Source organism: Hibiscus syriacus, unplaced genomic scaffold (assembly GCF_006381635.1).
Source record: "Hibiscus syriacus cultivar Baekdansim isolate YM2019G1 unplaced genomic scaffold, ASM638163v2 tig00112114_pilon, whole genome shotgun sequence".
NCBI lineage: Eukaryota > Viridiplantae > Streptophyta > Magnoliopsida > Malvales > Malvaceae > Hibiscus > Hibiscus syriacus.
The window spans coordinates 872433-896612 of NW_024063255.1; the positions used below are offsets into that span (position 1 = coordinate 872433).

General features: G+C 30.3%; 2 protein-coding genes and 1 non-coding gene across 3 annotated transcripts; 1 reads left to right on the forward strand and 2 right to left on the reverse strand.

Moving 5' to 3' along the window:
* Positions 1-11178: 11178 nt before the first annotated feature.
* Positions 11179-11260, forward strand: TRNAS-UGA. The gene has a single exon. It is a non-coding gene; the product is annotated as a tRNA-Ser (tRNA).
* Positions 11261-13187: 1927 nt separating this feature from the next.
* Positions 13188-15872, reverse strand: LOC120174611 (isocitrate dehydrogenase [NAD] regulatory subunit 1, mitochondrial-like). Its single transcript, XM_039181418.1, has 4 exons — positions 15262-15872; positions 14482-14721; positions 13617-13695; positions 13188-13546 (listed from the first exon to the last, which is right to left on the reverse strand). The coding sequence occupies exons 1-4, from the start codon at positions 15763-15765 to the stop codon at positions 13272-13274; spliced, it is 1098 nt and encodes a 365-aa protein (XP_039037349.1). The 5' UTR covers positions 15766-15872; the 3' UTR covers positions 13188-13271.
* Positions 15873-17774: 1902 nt separating this feature from the next.
* On the reverse strand, positions 17775-21348 carry LOC120174580 (ras-related protein RABF1). The gene is made up of 8 exons (XM_039181379.1): positions 21180-21348; positions 20824-20903; positions 20282-20365; positions 20013-20107; positions 19709-19814; positions 19077-19166; positions 18909-18995; positions 17775-17948 (listed from the first exon to the last, which is right to left on the reverse strand). The coding sequence occupies exons 1-8, from the start codon at positions 21202-21204 to the stop codon at positions 17910-17912; spliced, it is 606 nt and encodes a 201-aa protein (XP_039037310.1). The 5' UTR covers positions 21205-21348; the 3' UTR covers positions 17775-17909.
* Positions 21349-24180: the final 2832 nt, after the last annotated feature.

Consider the following 24180-nt stretch of genomic DNA (forward strand, 5'->3'; position numbering starts at 1 on the left):
TCTAATAAGATATTTTAAATGTGATAATTTTAAAAATAAAAAGAGACATTTAATATAACGAATAGAGTAATTAAATGATCAATAGGTCCATCATTATCAAATCATTCAAAAATGTCAAATCAATTTTTTCCGAATAATTACTATTTATGAGAGGTGAAAGAAGAATTTTACTCTTAATGAGTATTAAATCCATTCTAAGGAGAGTGAATATGTCAATGAGAGATTTGTAATCATTAGCTCTAGAGATTGTTGATCAATTTTTTTTTTTTTACTTAAATATGATTGTTAGTGATTCATGATCGTTTTGTTACAAATCAACAAGAACTAAAATATAACTTTTAAAATTTCAATGACAAAAAAAGAAATTAATCCAATTTTTAATGATAACTAGTGTAATTTATCCTAATTTATAATCATTGAATAATATTTTTAGTAATATTATTATAAATTATATCGGTTCAATAATAAATTTAAATTGATTCAATTCAAATTCCAATAATAATAAAATTATATTTTTAAAATTTGTATTTTTATTGAATGCTAATTTTGGTAGATGGGCATAACATGAATAAAAAATTAAAAATACACTAAATAGTAACTTGATTAGGATAAATATTTATAGGTCAAGTCGAAATTTAAATCCGATTTAAAAAAAGAAATTAAGATTCAAATATTCGACTCGATCCGGGAATTGAAATTCATATTCTAACCCCAACCCATGAACATGTCATGAGGGAGCAAATCTAATATATTGTATGAATAACATGGAATTATTGAAGTTCCATAACATCCCTTCCCTACCACGTTGATGAATGTGGTGAGGATTTTTTTTTTTGTTTATTGGTCCATCAATCTAATAAACCTTTCACAATGATCCTCTCACGAAATTCTATGCAATTTCCCCTTGTTCTAGATTCACATTTTCTTTCAATTTATTTTTCATATGTTACTGGACTGGATCTCAAACATTTAAATAATAAAGAATGAAATATTCCAATTATTTCAATATGAACGACAACCTCATTATTGGAATTTGGAAGGGTAATAACAAGAAAGAATATTGCTTTTAATATTCCAATTATTTCAATGTGAATGACAACCTCATTACAAGAATGTTTATTTATATTTCAAGTATATATATACACACACGGATGGACCGGAGTATTAAGGGTCAATCATATTTTTATAATTTTTAAATTTTCATATAATTTATATATTTTATATTTTATCATTTTATTTGAAATTTTATAATTTAATCCCTCTTAAAATTTTAATATAATCTTATACATTCATACACTAACATAAAATCTTGTGTTTGTCCATGTATGTATATATAAAAAATATAAAACACTTAAGTTGCACTAGGGATAATTATGAGTCAGTTCAGGTTTTTGACCCATCTGAACTTAGCTTGAAAATTAAACTCATCCATATGCACTATACACAACCCAATTATAAAATGACTTTATCCGACCTAACTTTTAAGGTAAAAATCTACATTTGACCTGATCCATATATATATATTATTTTTATTAGATAAAATAAGAATTTACTTGAAAAATGATAATATAGAGAGAAATATTGTTGTAATTATTCCTAAATATAATGGAAAAAAATTGTAATATTACCTCAAGGTGGGTTTTCACCCTAAACTCAAACTGGCCCAATCAAATCTCATCCTTAAAAATCTCGATCTATTTCGAACCCGAATTCTTTTTTACAAAAAACTTAATATTTAGTAAGTTATATTATTAATTTGATAGATTTTACTTCCATATAATATTATATTTTTCATTCAGATAATATAATCTTACATTCCTATAAAATAATCAAAATAATATTCCTAACAATGTGTTAAGTTGTGTTATATTCTGAGAATTCTATCCACAAAAATAATCGTTTATTTCATGAACTAAAAATATCTTAATCTTTAAGGAAAATTATTTAATGCATAAATGTCTAGAAATTAAGTTACACAAGTATGTTTAGTTCAACGTTATGATATATTCGGATGATATTAAATTATAAATCCTAAAACTTAAATCTTAAATATATATTTTAAATCATAAATTCTAAAATCTATAATCATAAACTCTAACGTAGTATCTGGTCAGAATATTTTAATCTATTTACAATGCACACACACCTTAATACAAAACAACTCGAACACAGAACCTGTAAAGATAACAATATTCATTTTTACCGCTGAGTTGTTTTGATGGATTAGTCATGCATTAGGTTTTAGCATGATATTCTAAACACTGAAAGAATGTGGACTAATTCTCTTTGAAATTGTTAACCATCTCTTTTATTTAAAGTTGTTTTTATTATTTATTTCAAATTTAATATCTTTTAATTATCTCTAATTAATTACCACGTTTAAAAAAATATACTATCATAAATATTCCCCCCCAATATGTAGATTTCATGACCTGATTTGGTCCCATTTTAATTAAATTTTTATATTTAGAGATTAGGGTTTTATACTTTGAGATTTTATATTAAAATAAATAAATTATATAAAATAAATTAGATATTATATGCGTATTAAATAATAAATCTTATTTATTATGATATATTTAAATAAGATTGCTCACAATCAAGAGGAGTTGGTTAAAGTGGTAAGCAGTTTGATATCGCTTAAGTAAGGTCTCGAGTTTGAGTCATTGTGTATGCAGAAAATTCCTGCTAAGAGACCCATCCATCAATACTAGGTGTGCAACACAGATTGATCCGAATTAATCAAGACGAATAATTGGAATAAGAAGGGCAAAAAAAATGCTCACGCGTTTGCTCATTATTGTTTTAATACTAATATCCAACACTACTCAAGATATTTAATTTTTTATTTTTAATATATTATATGTTTGTTTTGTCGTCTCAGTTAATAGATAATAGAAAAAAACTATTTGATTGTTCACTGAATTTTAAGAAACTTATATTTTAGTAATCAAACTTTTGAAACTTATAATACAATCATGAACATTTAATTCATTTTTATTATAATCACTGTCGTTAAAAAAATTAACGAGTCACGTTAAAGACTTCTTTCCAAACAAAAACTCTAAGTTTGAAACTAAAAAAACTACATTCATGACTTAACTTGACACAATATTAATTACATAAAAGCATCTCTTAACAAGATGTTAAAATAGTTCGAAAAACATTCATCTCCATGATATCAATGATTATGCCATCGTCGTACATCATTTCATGGGATTTCTCGGTGAATCCATGTGATAGTACCGGCATGAAATTTTTTGAGATTTTATGTTCGAAAAGACAACATGGTAAATCAAATTGTATCGATTGAGCTCGATAACACATGATACAATTGTTTTTTTTAACACACAATATACCGAGTTAATCCCACTTGATCTTAGTAGGAACGAGTTTAAATGATCGTTGTCTGATACTTTAAAAAGTCTCAAGAAACTAGCCATGCTTTATTTTTTAGGAAATTTCTTCACACGTGGGTCAATGGATCAAAGAACACTGAATCGACTATGGCCATTGATCATTAATTTTTACCATTAACTTAATAAAATAGTGATGTGACATGATACAATAATAATATTAATCTTCAAAACTTACATATTATATCGATTTAATCCTAATTTGAAATAATTCAATAAACTATCAATATTTGAAAATTATATAAATTTAGTCTTTATTTCAATTTAAAATAATTTAATAAATTTAATTATTTAATAAAATGATGATATATATCATCATTTTATTGGATGAAAGGAAATGAGGAAATAACAATCATTCTTTAAGAAGAACATCCCCTCAATAAGTGGTTGAGTGTTTCCTTAAAAAGAATGAAACAATAATTATTACAAGCAACTAAAATTGGTGGCGAATGGCAGTTGTGTATTGATAAGGAAAACAACAGATTATTTCTCTCATTAATTAAACCATTTATTGTATTTTGACAGTTTTGACCATCTCAATAATAAATGCGATTTAATTCAATAATTTATGGTTTATTGCAAATATGTTTTTCCAATATAATCACTATTACGAGAGAGTACGCACTCATCATATTTGAAGACTAATTTGATTCCTATCTTATTAAGGAGTCCAACATTAATTAGGTTTTAAAGTCAATTTAAAAAATAAAAAGAAATAATTATATTAAAAAATAGAATTACAATAAATGTTTACTTTCATAATCGCAAATTGAATATATAATTAGGATATTTTCTTATACTCATTGACACAATAAATTAGTTATTTGAGATTATACAATGACCAAATAACTAAAATGATAAAAAAAACCCAATGAAAAACTCAAACAAAAATAAATACGAATAAATATGATTGCATTGACAAACGATCCACAAAAAATAATCAAAACTACTGAAAGATAACTTAAAATTGCATATTAGAGTCGAGCGACATGAAAAAATTATCCACGAATACAATCACATATCCAATTCGATCGTCCATGATAACAAATAAACACTATCTTGATCATTGAAGTGACATCAAATTCAACCCTGAGAAAAAAATAAAATGAGAATAATGAGCAAATGACCAAATAAGATATTTTCATAATCACAAATTTAATATATATTTAAGATATTTTCTTATATCATTGACACAATAAATTAGTCACTTGAGATCATATAATGGCCAAATAAGAAAAATATTAAAAACCCAAACAAAGATAGATATGAATAGATCTGATTGCATTGACAAACGATCCATAAAAATGAATCAAAACTACTAAAAGACCATTGAAAATCGCATATCAGAGTCGAGCGACATGAGAAAACTATCCACGAACACAATCGCATATCCAATTCAATGGTTCAAAACAAGGAAGATGAACATGATAACAAATAAACGTTATCTTGATCATTGAGTCGTCATCAAATCAAACCCTGAGAAAAATATTAAATGAGAATAATGTGACCTATAAATAACATCGAAAATGTACTAAAAGACAGAGAGAACTGAGTTATAAAGATGAAGAAAAACACGACGCAAAGGCAAAGTTATTAAAAACTAAAAAATAAAGGTAAATTAAAGATGTAATATAAGAAAATAAAGGAAAATCAAGGAATACAGTCGGTTGACAATCAATACTAAAACTGATGTCACCGTCAACTAAACAAAACAAAAAAAGTTGAAACGACGTGAGAGAAACCTAAAAAAATTTAGGGTTTTACTATATTAATCTAAATTAACATTCCAAAATTTAAAATTATTCAAACATTATACAAAACATTGTATAGATGGTTGAAAACATAGATAATCCTTTTCATATGTTCTACTTGTGATTATCACCGTTTTATGATGATTGAAACTAGTGAGCACGTTTGCTTTACGTAAAAAACATGATTGTGCCTTGGATCTTTATGTTGGATAATGCAAATAAAATATAGGGTAAACTATTCAAGTGTCCGTTTAATTATAGGGTTGTTGTCTATATGACCTTTATACTTTTAATTTTGTTAATATGACTATATAACTATTTAAGTGATTTCAATCAAGTCACCTTCATTTAACATTTAACGAGAGTGTTGTCATGACAATTAATATGTTGTAATTACATATTTGATCCTCAAAACTTGTAAAATCAATCAAATTATCCTAATTTTAATTTAATTTAATAAATTAACTCTTTAATCAGGAGGTGACACATGTCAACATATGATCGTGACATGTGTCACAATTAACACGTGTCAGCACCTGAGTATAATTTTTTTTATTAATTTTAATTTATTTAATTAAATTTATTTTCAATCCAATCAGATGATCACCACCTGTTTGGTCTGAAAATAAATTGGAGATGAAATGTGTTTGGGGAGGATTGAGCATGGGTTCCTGGGTTGGAAATGAAGCGCCCAATCCACTGGATCAAATGCTGCAATCAAGCACTGCCATGTGTCAATTAACTTTAGGGACTTTTTACTAATTAAGGATTCAACTTCTTTATAATTTTTAATAGTATGATGTAATTATAAATAGTATTGTTCATAAATTTTTTTAGTCATTGACAACATAATACAGATATAAATGCTCAAATTCGAGACTTTTAAGAAAAATGACACTTCCTTAACCATTGAGATCACTCAATAGATTCTTTGTAAACTTCTATAAATTAATATCGCTATATAATCACAAAAGCATGGGCATACCTTTATGGGGTCAAGAGGAATGTCTCTCACCCCAATTATTTTTTAAAGTATGAATTAATATTGAAAAAATATATTTTAAAAAATAAGTAAAGAAAAATTCACCAACCCCTCAATTAAAAAAAGTGATATTTATAAAAATAAAAATATTTTAACACATGCTTTAATAAATTTTTAGTTTCATCCCTGCACATAATTATATCATAGATTCATATTCCTCTTTTCAAACAAGACAAACATATATATGTCCAAAATTCATACTTCTTCCTCCCCTTTTGGTAAAACTGTCTGCACCTCTTAATGGTGGTTTTCCTCTGAGTTAGGGGTAAGTGTTTATCTTAAAATCTAATTTTTTTATTTAATTATATATTTTATTGGTTGTGTCTATCCTAACATTTTATTTGCATTCATTATATATATATATATATATTGTTTACAAGGCGACAATATCAATTTTAATATTAGTTGTCAATCGTCAGTGATTATTATTTTTCTTTTTCTTTTTATACTAGGTCCTTTGTTTTCTTATTTTCTGGAGTATTTTTTAATTTTGAATAAGAATCTCTCTCATTTTGACATTATTATGTTCTTGTGACATGTTTTTTCTCTGCTATTATGACACATTCCTTATGGCTTTTGGTACTTTTTCTTTTGCGGTCGTTTTGGTGCTTGCATAAAGTCTCTCACGATATTTGTTTCTTGATTGACATGTTGGTGGTCACATATAATCAGATCCCTCTTTGGTAAATGTTGTTTGTTGATATATTCAAAATTGTGTAGCGAAGTAGCCTGCTAGATAGTTTGATTCGCTTACCACCCTTTATCACTTTGTAAAGCGTCTCGTCTGACAGAGACAGAGTTTTTATGAAAGTAACTGAGTTCTTTTATTTTTTTTGTATTTGTGAGTTTAATATTTTTATTTTATATATGAATTTTTTTGTGATTATTGTGCCAACTTTTCTCTCTGCTCGAGTGCGTTATTATTATGATTCCATCCATTATTTTCGTTAATGAAATTCAATTATTATCATTAAAAAATTGTATTCATCCTAAAAATATTTTTAAATTCGTAACTATTCATGAGATTGGATATCATCCACCTTGCAGCTACTTTGCTCAAAATCAAAAGAGTTCCTTAATTCTACCGAATAGTAATTCATCTCATTTTATCTTACATTATTTAATATTAAATTACTCTGACTCGTATTTATGTTGATATGTCCGAGTGGTCAAGGAGACGGTCTTGAAATCTGTTCGGCTACGCCCGCGCAAGTTCGAATCCTGCTGTCGACGAGTCTTGATAATCAAAATTCATATATATGTTTGTTTTGTTCCAGGTCCCAAACAAAAGCGACAAATGGTGAATGAATAAATGAAACATTTTTATCTAATAAAGCTATTTTTAAGTAAACTAAACCAACAATCATTAAATTGAGATAAATTTATTTTTTCACCGCTAAAGTTAAATTGCGTTTTCTAATATTATCGATTTATAATAAAATGATTATCTAACCGTTAACATATTGATATATAATATTTGACATTTTTTTTAATAAATTAACATCATCTACTAATAAAACGATACACATTATATCTTTATTAGTAAAAAAAGTCACTGAATAAGTTACTATCACCATACCCTACTGTATTTGCTTTACGTAGTCTGCTTTCAGTCCATTACAATAGCCTAACTACCATTTACTGACTCAATAATAACCATAACTGACTATAGCTAACATAATATATTAAACTTACTTTATACAGTAATTCGAGTATCACCTGTTAAACTTACCACTGCTGAGATTTATAAACACATTAACTTGACAAAAAGTTATATTATAGTATGTGTTTTTCATTAGGTTAGGTTGATAGGAGAAATGCGATTGTGACGACTTTTGACGATTTATTCATTTTGATTTGAACATAAAATTACGTTCCATAGTTCTATTGAGGGAAAGAGAGAATATATGAGATGAAGATGATGAATAATTGTGTGTAAGAGAGAAAGATCCCCTATATACAGACCTTTAATACTAGTGTTAGGTCCAGGGTGATGATGGTTATTTGTATGTTGGCAGGCTAAATAAATTTGACTTTCAAATAATAGATTTAGTAGGAGTTTAAGTCGGATGCTATGGCTTTTCGAGTTGTTGACGTGGCTTCGGGTGGGAGCGGAGGGTGTGGGGGAGTGCTTCAATCTTTGAGTGGTGAGTTGAGAGCTTTATTTTTCGGCCCGGTGTTGGTTTTGAATGCAGATTATGCTATTATTTCTGGTATTAAATTGGCCCTGGATGTGTTCTTCGAAGCTGGCTGGTCTGGTTCGGAAAATCTGATCGTGGAACTTTTTTCTAAATTGTCTTTCATTGGATTTGCAATCCAATTTCCCGTCCATTGAGATGGTGGCCACTGTTTAAAGAAACCGGTGAGAGAATTATTGTTTTTAAATCGGTTCAATTCAAACTTTTGATGCATTCGGATAGCTCGTTGGCTTATTGGTTAGCTGGAAACGGTCAGTCGCGGTTAAGTGCTTTCAAGGCTTGGTGGTAATTGAATTTGGGGCTGGTTCCGCACAGGCAGTTGTATTATTTTTGGTGTTGCTGCTCCTTTTTGGGAGCCGGTGGTGGTGGTCCTTTTGCTTGTCGATTCTCCTTTCATCGAGCATTGTGTTGTCGCATTTTCTTTGCTTAGGGTGCAGGTACTCTTTTTCCCACCATTTAGGCTAGGAGATTTTTAACGAGGTTTGCACCCAACCGTAGTTTCTCTTACTTCTGGCTTCTGGCCGTGCTGATAAAATAAATAATAGATTTAGTTGGTATAACATGTGGTGATTATGACAAGTAACTATAGTTGATCGAAAGATATAAAACTCCGAAAACTTTGATAAACGAGAGAATGAAAACGAAAGTACTGTTTGCGAAAAGATCCAAAAGAAGTAAAACAGCTTCATATTCCGACCATAGATTTATCAAGTTCAAGTTATTAATTAAATCAATATTGCTTTATAGTCAAATAATTACCCTAAATTCTTACTCTGTTCTTCTCTTCATGATGGCTTTCGTGTCATTTCCCTTAAATAGTGGAACCAAATTAGTTCGGTTAAACAGTTGGCTATCAAAATTAGTTCGATCGATGAATGGTTAAAATTTTTAATATTCGGTTAACGATCAATTTGGTTTAAAATTAGTTAATTAACCGAAAATATTAAATATTATATATATTAAATACATATTTTAAAATCAAACCCATTAAGAGTTAATACCCACCTATTTTTTAACCATCTAGACCTATTAAATAGTCAATACCTATTAAATTTTAACACAAATAAAAAAATAATTGTATTAAATTCAAATTAAAATCAAATTTTATTCGATTCGGTTAACTGTTAAAAAAATTAAATTAAATCAATTTTAAAAACTACTAGTTCGACCAATAATCGAACCAACAGTTTGAACAACCTTAACCCTAAGCTCCCATAGCTTTTAATACAAGTGGAACTCTTTTTTATTCTCTCTCCACTGCCGGGTTCTATCTTCATGAAACATCGAGTGAGCTGTTATCTTCTTCTCACGCCAAAACAGCCTTTCCTACAGCCGTTGGCTTCGTAAAATGTATTAAAGCCTCCCTTGTATTTAAGGTAAACTATAAACCACGGGATCCAAAAATTTAAGAATAAGGTCAAAATTTTAATTTTCTTTTTTTTTAATAATAGGTATGTAAAATTATATTTTTTTTCTTTTCTCCTTAACACATTAAACTGAATTTAACCATTTTTCTAAAATAATAGGGATGCATTTGGCCCCTATAGGGGCTTAGTGCATCCTCCATTGCTATAAACGGCGTTTAATATCTAAATTATTAATTTTTAAGAAAATTATACCTAATATTTATTTTATGTTTCAATTTTGTACCCTTTCATTAAAAAATTAACGGTGATATTAAAGTGTCCTCATAAGATAATGTTATGTCATTACTGAAATAATAATAAAATGCCACGTCAATTGTTTTGTTAAATTTTTAATGAAAGAGTACCAATTTAAAACATAAACTAAATGTTAGGTATGATTTAAAAAAATAAAATTTGAGTACCAAAATGGAATAAGAATAATAATTTAGGTACTAAACATGTACTTTATCGACACTCTACACTACTTCCCGCCAGGTCGACTAGCAACCATCGAGCACGACGATGACACCGTTTCCTTTTTCATCGACTGAAACAACGTCGGAGCTTTGCTCGTACATGCAGCAGCTGATGGAGTAACAGTTTCTGACAATGTTAAACCTGTTTATGTTCTTCATATCGTTCACTCGTTCTTCCCTTTGAACGGGCTCCAGAACTTTGAGGGCACTAGGAACCCTTTACTTGGAGTACAAGTAACAGATCTTGCAGACGGTATATTCATCGGTTGCCTGTGATGGGTGGGACATCGTTCGTCATATCATGAATTCTTGGTCGGAAATTTCCAAGGGTTCGATTAGCTTATCGAAGCTCCCTGTTTTTCGACGTTGGTTTCCCCATCCAGAGCAATTGAGGGCTTGCTGGCAGAGTTTCTAGCAACCATCCAAAATCCCACTTCTTACAAGCAACATTACGATCACAAGTAGTTCCCCTGGGTTTAATATATATGGTAATGATTTTGGATGGGGAATGCCGATTGCAGTAAGAAGTGGGCCGGAGAACAAAATTTGATGGAAAGATTACACTCTTCAGTGGAGCAGAAGAGGGAAGTATCGGCATTGAAGCAAGCTTGTCAGCAGAGACATTGGAGGCTTTGGCAATGGACCAAGAATTTATGGATACCGTAACTTTATAATCGATGTTATTGTTAGTGTTGGACATCAGTTTGTTGTGTTGTAAGTGAAAGTTGAGTAATTAGTACCATGTTTTCAGTTTGATTGGGGAAGAAAATGATAATATATGGTATTATAATTAACTATGGTACAATTTATCACCAACGAATAGTAATTCATTTCATTCTTAAATCATATACTGTTTATAAATACCTACTCTTGAACCGCAGGCATCTACGTCGATATGTCCGGGTGGTTAAGGAGACAGACTTGAAATCTGTTGGGCTTTGCCCGCGCAGGTTTGAACCCTGCTGTCGACGATTGCTCTTTCTATTTAAAGTTGATATATTTGTTTGTTTTGTTCCCGGCCCCAAACAAAAGCAGCAAATGCTGAACGAATACATGAAACTATTTTTTAGTCTAATAAAGCTATTTTTTCAAGTACACAGCAACCGTCATTCAAATTCGGGTAAGTTTATTTTTTATATTTTTGAAGTTTAAAAAGGGAATATCACAATTTCTAACCTATCAATTTATAACAAAAATATTACTCAATTGTTGGTGCGTTATACAATAATATGACGTGATATTTTATATAATAAATTAATATCATTTAATAAGATGATGACATATATCACCATCTTTATTAGTGAAAAATGTCCAAAAATATAAAATGTAAGTCACTGAGCAAATTTTAACCTATCACTTCAGTTGGTATTGACAATTTTTCAAATAAATTTAAGAGTTTAACTAAAATTTTCGAAACTTTTGAGATTTAACGATAACTTTTTAGAAAATTAAAGATAGACTTGCTTAAAAATATTTAAAAAATTTGAAGAAAATGATGTTCGAAGTTGAGTTCAATAAAGCGTCTTAGATTGAGTTCTTCATGTCTTTTACGAGATTTAGAGCTAAGTTGGGATGAACTGAAAGGGGACTGGGTGAGGTAGTCTTTTCTAGAAGTTTCAATTTTTTTTTATGTATCTTGACATTTTCAATTGAAAATTTATTTTCGTCAACTCTTGAAATTTTATAAATTTGATTCGTAACATAAAATCCTACATTCGTAAATGTATGAAAATGATGTTTTATGATTCCTTAATACTTCCAGAAGCTTTAATAATCACCTTAAGACTTAAAACAAGTATATAAGATGAGTTTATGGTGATTTTTGGGTGAACATGATATTTATGGGTTTGAATATCGATACCAGATGACTGGTATCCATATTGTTCTTCGTAGGGCAAAATATGACTTTTATAAGGGGAAATATCGACACTCTATTCATAAAGTATTAATATTATTCATTCGATTTCAATACCCAAATCTTGGTAACGATATCATAGATATAGTTTTAGAAAATATAATCCAGGTTTTGCCCAAAGTGAATTTATACATACTATAAGAAGTTTATCACTTATCAGTTTATATTACAAATTCATCATCCAAGCTACAAAACATGCATATCACCCAACATGCTCTAAAATCTATAAATCACAAACAAAATATCACATTTATGAATGCTATGATATAACAAGAGATTAGTAATACATTCTCTTACTCAAAATTAGTAATGGCCCCAATTGATTAATTAATAAATTTAATTTACTGAACAAAAAAAATTACCAAATTGATCCGGCAACCTTTGGCTCTCTTACCATTTCCCCTCTTCTAAGTTCAAATGGCCCCGATTCTTACCTAAATAAAAAAAATGATATTAAAAAATTTGATCGGAACTCGTTTTTCAAAAAATAATCTAATCTTATGTGATCGAGTCAAAACCCATCATATTCAAGTCTCATATCCAACATTAAATGAAATGATATATTATATACATTAAGCAAAGTTTAAGATTCAAAATATGACATTACGGAATAGAGTAAATTGTGTTAGGAAGGTCGTCCATGCAATACTCAATTTGAATTAATCAATCAATAGATTAAATATCAACGAATATAAAAAAAATATTCAAACGCATAACAAAATGTAATATAAAATATACAAATGATCAATGAACTATAATAAAATGCTCTTACTAATTACTGGGAGTTTTAAAAATTATAACATAAATATTAAACTTTCTTAATTTATTACCAGATATTCTATCTATCATGTATTCTTATTTCAAACAATCTAACTTATTGGATCCGATTTTTTTTTTAATTTATTTATTACAAAATTGCTCATCACTACAAGGATGGACTTGTTTATTTAAAAAAAAAATCGTGCTCGAAACTAAGAATATAGCCAATGTAAACTGAGAAAATCATACTTAGCGACAATATGAAGACTCGAGAGGAGATTATGGACTGGCCAACCTTCAGTAAGCAATCAATCTATCTTAGCAATGACAGCATCAACAACTTCCTGTGTAGTGCTTTCTCCACTGAGATCTTTAGTCCGATGCTTACCCTCTAGGATTACATTCTTCACTGCATTCTCAAGTCGATCGGCAAATGATGGAAACTGTAGGTGCCTCAACATCATAGCAGATGAGAGAAGCAAAGCCACCGGATTTGCTGTCTTTTGCTCCACCATCTTTTGTTTTCCAACGTTCCCTGCTGAAGCACCTTGCTCGAAAACGGCGTGTTCAGCACCCACGTTGCCTATAGTAAGCAAAATATTTTATGAGAACTTATTAGTATGAACTAGAACACATTAATCAATAATTGGTACCTCCGGGCATAACACCAGTGCCTCCAGCAATGCCAGCTGCTGTATTAGCAACAAGATTTCCATAAAGATTAGGAGTAACCTAAAGAAACAGAAGAGGAGACAGTCAATGTGTCATACCCATACTAGGAGATGATTGATAAATATGGACATACTCGATTCTTTCTAACATTAGTCGGATTTAGATATCAGACACAAACACTTTTTAAGGAAAACAAAAAATCCATGTAACATCATATAATTGCATGAGTAAGGTGAAGACACCGACTAATAAGTATCAGGCCCAGATCATGGAAAGCATCATGAATTTCAGCTCATGGCCCTTACTTCAAATTAAATATAACCATTTTTTTTAGCATGTTAAGTAATTTCTCTCTATTTATCAAATCTAATTATTCAATTTATCAAAAATCTCAGTTATATGTTACAGTAAAAGTTTAATGGACTTGCTTTGGTAATGAGATTTTAGATAAAATTGTTTATGGTGATGTGATTGATGAATCTGCTTCAAAGAATGTTATGACGACAAGATTTTCAAGTGAGAATCTTGTTAGCTAGTTAGTTGTCCCTTATTGTTTTAGTTGTATTCAGGATGTTTTTTAACAAAATAATAAAAAATAATATGTTTGACAAAGTTTATTCAGGATCTTTTATGATTTATTAATAAAATATTAAATTAATTATTCAAAGTAATGAAATATGCTTTCGTTCTATAGTATTCATTTTAAATTTTCGCTCGAAACCCTGAAAATGTCAGACAATTACATGAACAATATCATGCACATACATGGATGATTACCAAGCTAGGGTGCAGCAGAGGAGTTGAGATTAAAAGATAAGGAAAAAATAAAAATAAAAACACACATACCATGACATCAAATTGTTCAGGTTTTGAAACAAGTTGCATGCAACAATTGTCGACGATGATCTCGTTATATGTGATAGTCGGATATTTGGTTGCAATATGACGGCAAGACTCTAGAAACAGCCCATCAGCGAGTTTCATGATGTTGGCCTTATGGACAGCAGTCACCTTCTTTCGATTGTTTAAATAAGCATATTCGAAAGCATACTTTGCAATCCGTTCTGAACAAAACTTGGTTATCACCTAAACCAGGAAAACAACTAAACAATTACCCAATAAGAATCTCTTCAAAGTTCTTCTCGTAAAAAAATAACATAATCCTAAAATTAGCCCCAAATGTTTTAATTTTTATCAAAGGCATAAAGCCAAAAAATGCTTCTAACATTCGACTAAGTAGTCATTTTGCCCCATATTCTTTTTTCTTTTTGGAGCATTTTAGCCCCGATATTTTATTTTAGGGCAAAAGACCCATAATATTCGACTAAATAGTCACTTTAGCCCTTATTCATTTTCTTTTTGGAGCATTTTGATTCTCGATGTTTCATTTTAAAGCAAAAAAGACTCTTATTTTGGAGTGTTGATCATTTGTTGACAAACATTTGCTATCCACATAAGGTTTTTTGTTATCAAAATGAAACGTTAATGGCCAAAATGCTCTAAAAAGAATATGGGTCAAAGTGAATATTTAGTCAAACATTAGAGGCATTTTTATCGTTATGCATTTATCAAAATGGTCAATTTTGGCATTATGCCAAAGGGGGGAAAAGCGATTCAAATTCAGACCTTAAGGCTCTCAACAACGCCAGGAATGACCTCATGTTCGAGGCCTGAGTATTCCCCTTCTGTGTTCTCCCTAATGACCACAATATCCACGTTTTCATGTCTGGTTGGCAACCCTGGTAGATTACAGCAATCCACCAATGAAGCATACAAATCCAATTCTCTCCTTAACTGCACATTCAACGAGCTTACTCCACCTCCCATCGGCGTTCTCAATCCTCCTTTCAGACAAACTTTGTTCTTCTTTATCGAATCAATCACTTCCTGCGGCATCCACCTCATGTCGCCGCAAACTTCGTACTTCTCGAAGTAAATCGGCGCCTGCATCGCCTCCATTACTTGTTCCACTGCATTTGTGACCAGTGGACCGATTCCGTCCCCGGGGATTAGCGTTATTGGTCTCGGGGCTCCGTCTCCGGGCCGGGGCATGTAGGTGACGGCTCGAGTTTGATTCTTGTGGATCATAAGGGTTTTCAAAAGAGAAACGGATCTACGTGATGCCGACATTCTCAATGGAGGAGTTATTGGGATCAAATTAAGGTCTTGAAAGGTTGAGAGAAATATAGAGTTGTAGAAAAAAGGCCATCGACGAGAGAAGCGGAAAGTTAGAGAAGAAAAAGCCATAATTTTGGCAACAAGCCCTTTTATTTATTTAAGGATTTCATACATTTGACATTGTCATGCATGTTTTTTAAAAACACCCTGAATTTGTGGATCCACTAAATTTCATAAACCTCAAAACATTGTCAATATAATATTTATACGTTACGAAGTTTATCGATAAGGATTCGTTGTTGTTGATGGATTGACCGTAGGAACAAATATAGAAGTTTATGTTAGAGATATAAACTTAAGAAATTATACCGAAAATCTTAGAGGTGTGAAACTAAATCATCAGTCCAAATATAAAGAAAATATTTAAATTATACAATAATTTTAAATTTTTAAAGAATACGACCGCATCTTAATGGGAGTTTTTCAAATTACTAGAACGTAATTTATTAATTTTTTTCTTATTTTATATAAAAAAAAACATAGAACTATTAAGAAAATGTTTGATTTTTTTTGTTCAGTTCCCTTATAACATCATAAGTGGCTACAAAAACATAGGAGAGTGTGTAAGAGAATTCTTTATAGAAGTGTTATGTCTCAACTACGTTACAAATGAGGGAGGTTAGCCTCTTTATTTATAAGCACCATTTAAAACTTTGCATTTACTAGTTCCTCCAAAATTATGGTATAAACTATGCTTTTTGTTCTATAATTTGATTTGTGTAGTTTCTGCTATCACTGATTTTTTTTTCAAAAGTTAAATAATTATTTTTACTTATTTTGTTATTTAAAGATTTACAATATTACATACAGGAAAAACAAACCTATCAAACTTCAAAAGATTTTAAAAAACCCTAAACGTGACTTATCTCTTCCTTCCTCTAAGATCGATAGGCGACGACATCTGTCTTGGTATTAGTTGGTTGACACTAATATTTTTTTTCATTTATTTTCTTATACCACATTTTTATTTTTTTTATTTATCTTTTTAGTTTTTAATAACTCTACCTTTATGACATGTTTTCTTCTTTCTTTATGGCACATTTTTCTCCGTCTTTTGGTCGTTGTTTTCATTTATCTTGTTGGGTTGCATTTGACATCACTATGATTGATCGAGATGATACTTATTTGTTATCATGCTTATCTTCCATGCATTAGATCATTGGATTGAATTTGGATACGCGATTCGTGTTCGTGTATAGTTTTCTCACGTTGCTCGACTCTGATTTGCGATTTTATGTGCTTATTAGTCCTATCCAAATGGTTCCTCTGAATTGAATTTGATTATCAATTATTACCGAAAATTAAAGATTATTCCTGGTATGGGTTATTTTATTGGATAAGAACCTAATAAATTCACTTATTGTCCAAAACAAATCAATTTATACGGAAGTCATCAAACGATTTTAGTTGTAAAAATAATAAAAGAGATGTTATTCTTTTTTAAAAGTCGTAAATTTGAACATTTATATCTATATATAATTATGTTATAATTTCACAAACACGATTAACTCGAACTATAATTTAAAAAAATTTAAATTTGATTCGAATAACTCAAATTTTTTTGACTCGATTCAATCGAACGTTCACCCTTATAAGCAAAGTGTGTGTATCTTTACCGACTTATTATATAAAATAAAATTTTCTCCTTTAAAGAATTTGGAAGTATTTTTTAATTATAAAAACATTAATATAAAATACATTTTATTATTCGTGAATTCTGTCAACTAGGGTTTGACGGAGTCTAAATAGTTTCCTCTTCCACGCATGCCACAACTTCGAAGTTGTTGCTTAAAAGAAAATTCATAAGTTGTTATAAAAGAAGAAAAAATAATAATTTGGAAATGCAGAAAAGAAAACTACATGAACACACAACATCTTGAATGAGAATACATGTGAAACATGTCATAATTGTCAAATATAACGATTGATATTTCATAGTTAAAACCAATCTTTCAAAGTGATGATAATGGCAACTCACAACTGAATGTTCTTAAATCAGATTCAGTGTTACATCACAGACTAAGAAAACGTAGAACATATTCACACTCTTGTTCCAGAACATTAAAAATACACAGTAGTTGATTTGGTAATCCCAATCACGACGACGATGGACGTGGCAGTCTCTTAGCAATTTCCTGTCATGTAGATAAGAAACCTTCAATCCATATTCATAGATAAACCTTGACAATCTCAATCTATGTCATTCGGACTTAGGCGTCTAACACGGGTATTTCATGAAGAAAAAAATGAAGATTTAGAGAGCAACATTGGTGAAAACAACTCTAAGAAGGGTTGACAATGCACTTAGATGACAACAAACTTAGTGCATTGATGACCAATGTAATCCATTGACATGATGAATAGAGGTTATTGATAACAGGAAACGAATTCGTAAGATGGACAAGTACTCATAAAAAGGACACCGCCGATTTTGGAGGCATCGACAACTACTACTCAAAATTGAACAGTAATTACATGCTAGTAGTAGCAATCAAATGCTGCTGACAAGTTTGAGCAAATACCATTTTAAAGCTCAAGCATAAGACCTCATACTTTGCATAACATTTTGATACCATCAACATCAACTCTAATGCTACATTTGCTTGGAGTGTTAATTTTTTCGTCATGTTTTAGTACAAGTTAGCAATAAACTACCTTCACAAGGTAAATTTTAGCCACTCACATGGCTTCATTTGAACAAAGATAAGGAATATATATTGCTTATTTTGAATAGGTATTATTTTTTTACTTGAGTTTTTACTCATTTCACTTCAAGTTTAGATTTATGCCAATTCTTTATTTGATACAAACTACTTTAAAACTCATGTAAAAGTAAGAACAATGGCGCTTAATAACTATAGAAATTCGAAACACCTTGCATCGAATATAGACTAAAACCTAACTATGAGACTGCATATGGGATCATATTTAGGTTTCTATCTTTAGTAACTTGTATAAAATCTTCACATTCAGTTGTCACGGAATGCGAAAATTACCATTCTATGCAACTTCCATAATCAATAAACGTGCCCACACGGTACTAATAATTATCTATGGTCAATTTAATTGCACTTTGGGACATATTGAAGAAATACCTCAAACAACTGATTTATATTGTCTGCAGTCTTGGCAGATGTCTCAATAAAGAACATTCCATTCTTCTCTGCATAGTCAGTGCCATCCTTCAAGAATTAAAGAGCACACATTAGAAGATAGTTCAATATTCATAAAGGTATCTTTGTTCATATAATTTTGGCACTAACTTGGACTTGTACTTCACGTTTCTCTTGAAGATCGGCTTTATTACCAACCAAAGCCATCACGATACCTGGGCTCCCATGCTTTTGTAGCTCCTGAAAGATGAAAAAATACATTAATTTTGGCATCTTCGGTAAGGTTCTATATAAAAGAAAAATCAGTCTATACCAAAGACAATACTTCATGGAGAAAACCAAAAGACCCCTTGAAAATTCATTAATCCAAAAGAATTAAGTTCTTTTCGGCATAAAAGACAGCAAAATCATACTTGGAACTGCAAGACAATCTTCAAGAGACAACTAGTGTATGCTTTTGCAAAGAAATGAGGAAAAATCTAAAACTTCGGGGGAAAAAATGAGGGTGACAGAAGAACCAAAACTGGATTATTTGCAATTTGCAGTTTTGCACTATTAAAGACGACAGATACAGATGGCAAATATATAGCATGTCACACACAAAGACAATAAGAGAAACTGGAATAATTTCTCCAAAAGCTTTTCTAGAGACCTTCACAACTCAAACTTAGATCTTCTGTGTATTGAAATTTTATCCCATCCAAAATTTTTCACATTCTAAAATGAAGAAAGCAATAAAAATCCTAGAAGAAAAAAAAAACTGATGCGGTCTCAGAATCTACCTTAACCCAATATTGTGCTTTGGCAAAAGACTCTGGACTAGTTATATCATACACAATAACTGCAACTCCCGCTCCTCTGTAGTACAGAGGTGCCAGTGCAGCATACCTGAGGAAGACAAATTAAACAATTAGCTCTTTCGTTCCAAAGGAGTGATCATAGCAAAGTAAAATGCATAACATAAACTAAATTGTAATCTCAATTGCAGTGAAAATCATGCAAGAGGAGATGATCAAAATATCATAAACTTTTCCAGAGAAAGTGATGAATAAACTTGAATATCGACATGCTATTTGATAATTGTACCTCTCTTGTCCAGCTGTATCCCATATTTCAAACTTAACAGTGGTTGAATCTTGCAAAGCTATTGTCTGTGACAAGAATGAAGCTCCTACGGTTACCTGAAATGATAAAGGGTTGACAAGTCAGAAAAAATTCACTGGAGCAGAACTTTTTCACCCTCACAGATAAGATGCTTACACCATTCCATTTGAATATGGTTGGACAAAATAAAACTCAAAAAGAAAGCCAGATGGAAATATTACAAGTTGATGGCTTAAGATAGAACTCCTAACCTTGGATGTAGGGTCAAACTGGCCACGGACAAAACGCAGAACAATACAACTTTTTCCAACTCCAGAATCACCTAACAAGACCAGCTGGGTGCAGCAAAAAGATATTGAAAGTTCAGTTGCATCATCAGGATGTAGTTAAAGGAGATCATGATGGTACTAAAGAGATAGCATGTTGAAAATTGCACAATTGTTAAAATTCAGTTTTCAGCTCCAAAACCAGGTAATATAATCAATCTTTTAAACAAAAATTTCAAGATTAAATGATAAATACGAACCACAAACAGCTAAGCAAATTACCACCGTTGTTAAAGACGCTGTGCCTTAGCACCAGATGAAACAAATTCTTCGGACCCTTTCAACCGAGGTACATTTTTCATTAATGGTATGATTACCAGTGAGAAGGTGGATAATATCAAACTCTTTATAGCACAATATTCGAATATTCAACAACATTTATAGCTCAATGTTCCAATATTCAACAACATTTATAGCCCAATATTCGAATATTCAACAACAGAGATGGACCAGAAAGAAACATTTACCTTTACGCGCAGATTTTTAGCATCAGGACCTTCAGAGTTCTCTCCGTTGTTAAGTCCAGTCGACCGCCCGGAACTCCGATCTACAACCAATAAAAAACGACCCCAAAACAAAAGAACCAATATTTTAACAAAAGCCATTGTAACCCAAAGCTAAATACAAAATCCCCAATTAAATCACCAGCTACCAAAACCCACAATTCAGGAATCAAATTCGAACAACATCTCTGCTCAAAGCCCAAAGAAATCAACCAAATTAAAAAAGAAAAAAAACAATTCTTTACAGATGAATAAGCAAAACACTATAAAAAAATCCAAAAAAAAGAGGAGAAATCAAAGTATCTGGGTAAGGATTTTACCTGGGACAGACGAAGAGCAACCCATGAAGAACCCAAATATATATATATAACTTTCTATGTAATAATTGAAATTAGAGCTCTGAAGCAGTAGAAGAAAGTTTAAGATTTTGAATTTCTTTTGTGGGATTTGATTTCTAGTGCAGAAACGGTAATCAGCAATTCCGAATTGCAAAAGGTGTTAATGCAGGTTGGTGGGAAGCTTCCACCAGGTCGTCGTCTATTTAGGTTGAGCCAAATATTAATTTAGCCTTTATAATACAGGATTAATATAAAAATAAGCATCTAAATTATTATTATTTATTTAAATACTTAAATTATTGTTCAATTAATTTAAGTATCTGGGAGATCTTCTAACTTTTAACATAGCTAGAGTTAAATCAGTTTGGTCATGGTGTTGTTAGTGTCATTCTTTTGCATGTTAAATCGAAGGAAAAAGATTGGGGATAGTTCATGAACCAGTACATGATACATCGATGCTTCATGCTTGCCAGTTGTGGTATTTGGATTTGATATTGACCCGGAAATGAAATATTGTAAAACACTAAAACTATCGATTCTCATCTCATCCGAGTATTTCTGTAATGCCGCAGTTTAATATACCGTTAAAGAAAAATATTATTAAAAATATTATTATTTTTTATAAAATATTATTTAAAGTATTATTTTTTACTAGAAATATTAATTTTGTTATTTAAAAAATTAGTAGAGAAAATAATATTTTAGGTAGTCTTAATATTAACATTTTCGGTACAAAAAATAATATTTTAGGTAGTATTTTACCATAAATATTAAAAAATAATAACATTTTCGGTAACGCATTTCCTCAACTTTATATTAAGGTTGTCGCACCTGAGACATCCACATCCCTTTTATATTGAGAGTTAAATGCTCTCACATTCATATTATTATTTTTTTCTTTATAATCACCAGTATCAGATTTATTAATCGATTAATCTGTATCAAGTATTATAGAAGTAAATATCAACCTTAACCCAGTTTGCTATACTTGTAAATATCAGGATTCAAATCCTTAATCTTATTTAAAGAATTTATTACCTAATCTTACTATATCATCTAAATATGGGTAAGATATTCATATTATAAAACTGTTGACAGTTTATCATAACTTGAAATGTGGATATTATTTTAAAATTAAATAAAAAAAAGTATTGAATTTCATAAAATCTGTTCAATACGTTAGCAAAAATTAGTATTACATTTATATATATTTATTATTTTATAAAATTAAGCATTGTATATAATTATATTATTTTGTAATAGTAAATATTGAATTTTGAGAAGTATATATTTACGATTTCTGTCTTGTAAACATAAATATGTTATATAATTATGGATAAAAATACCTTAAAAGTGATAGTAATGCAATAATATTTATTTATAAACTTGAAATTTTAAGAAATTAAGTAATAATATTGCAAATTTTATGTGTATCCTAACATATGGGTTATTTTTAAGACTTACGTTTAGCTAAATTCACGTGTAGATAATATTATTTAAACTCAATTATTTAGTCAATATAATATTCTTTTTTATCATTATCACCCCTAGTTAATGTTGTAAGATTAGACCAATAGTCAAATAAGTTATATTGTTACTTTTCGATTTAATTGATTATATTATTGATTTAATAATGATTAATTATTTTTTAAAATATAAAAAAAATGGCTGTCCCTTTTTTCCCATATGTATGGGGTAAGGGGGAGGTAAGATAGTAGGCTGCCCCTAACACCAGGTTGAGAGCAGCTTCCGTAGGAGACCTCCAAATTATGAAATGCCCTCCGTGGGACTTGATCCCACGACCTCAAGGTTTAAAATATCATTAACATAAATTCATAACCAATTGATTTTTTTAGTTCCGGTTCCCGATTTTTTGTACAGATTTATAACAATTTATTTTATTTTTGATTTTATATCATTAATTAAACCATCTGTCGTAACCGTCTTTCGGTTGGGTCCCGGAATTGGGCTTCGACTTGAAAATGTGGATTGGAGTCGCCACCGACCACTTTAAAACGAATTTAGGTGGGCCGGACACCATCTTACCTGATCTGCGTTGTACCAGAAACGTATCGGGTTCGGGAGTCGGTTACGGTCAAGGAAGGATTAGCACCCTTGAACCGCCCTTTCGGTACCAATTAATTTGTCGGTTGTCTTTAATTGCGAAGAATTAGAAATTTAAATTAAAATTTAAAAACCGATTCATATTACTTACCTTTGATTGATTGGAAAAAATGTTAGACAATAAATAAATAAATAAATAAATAAATAAATGTTAAATAAATAAAATAAATAATAAATGAAAAGGAAAAAAATAATAATAATTTAAAAATGTTTAAAAAAAAGTTAAATTTTAAAAGCAATAGAATAAAGAAAAATATGAATAAAGAAAAAAAATAATTAAAGAAAATAATAAAATAAAGTAAAAAAACTTAGAACATCAAATTGAAACAAATTAAAATTAATGGGTTAAATTGATATTAAAAATGAACTGCAAAAGTAAAAATAAAAAAATTAGTGGGCCAAATCATAATTATTAAAATATATTTTCATGCAAAATAAATAAATAAATAAATAAAAGGTCACAATGGAGTAACTCTTGAAGGGCCAAGATGATAATTTACCCTTGAAAATTCCAAAAGCAATGGCTCCCACGTGAATGTCGTGAACCTTTCTCCAATAATTGTGAAACCAAATTTAAATTTGGTTCATTCTTCCTCTTCACAGTCTACACGACATAAAAACAGAGGGGTCATCTCGTCTTGGCTTCAATGTTCAGAGGTCGGCAATGGAACCACCGTGGTGCTCGTCGCTGGACACCGTTCGACCCCAAATTTCACGGGAGGTCTCGTCTCGATGCGAGGAACACGGATCCGACCTCCGTTTTGCGAGGAACAGTCTCTAACTTGACAAAAAGGTCGTCAACTGTTTAACTTTCTCCACTCCGATTTACCACCTTCCGCCGCTGGATTGTCAAAATTTC

What these genes read in the sequence shown, in the direction of transcription:
- LOC120174611 (XM_039181418.1), bottom strand. Translation starts at nt 15,765, where the DNA reads ATGTCGGCATCACGTAGATCCGTTTCTCTTTTGAAAACCCTTATGATC. An exon ending in GCGTTGTTGAGAGCCTTAAG is followed by an intron (nt 14,722 to 15,261) that starts GTCTGAATTTGA and finishes TTCCTGGTTTAG; the next exon opens with GTGATAACCAAGTTTTGTTC. An exon ending in CACTGGTGTTATGCCCGGAG is followed by an intron (nt 13,547 to 13,616) that starts GTACCAATTATT and finishes TGCTTACTATAG; the next exon opens with GCAACGTGGGTGCTGAACAC.
- LOC120174580 (XM_039181379.1), bottom strand. Translation starts at nt 21,204, where the DNA reads ATGGGTTGCTCTTCGTCTGTCCCAG. An exon ending in AGTTTGACCCTACATCCAAG is followed by an intron (nt 20,108 to 20,281) that starts GTTAGGAGTTCT and finishes TTATCATTTCAG; the next exon opens with GTAACCGTAGGAGCTTCATT. An exon ending in GATACAGCTGGACAAGAGAG is followed by an intron (nt 19,815 to 20,012) that starts GTACAATTATCA and finishes TGTCTTCCTCAG; the next exon opens with GTATGCTGCACTGGCACCTC.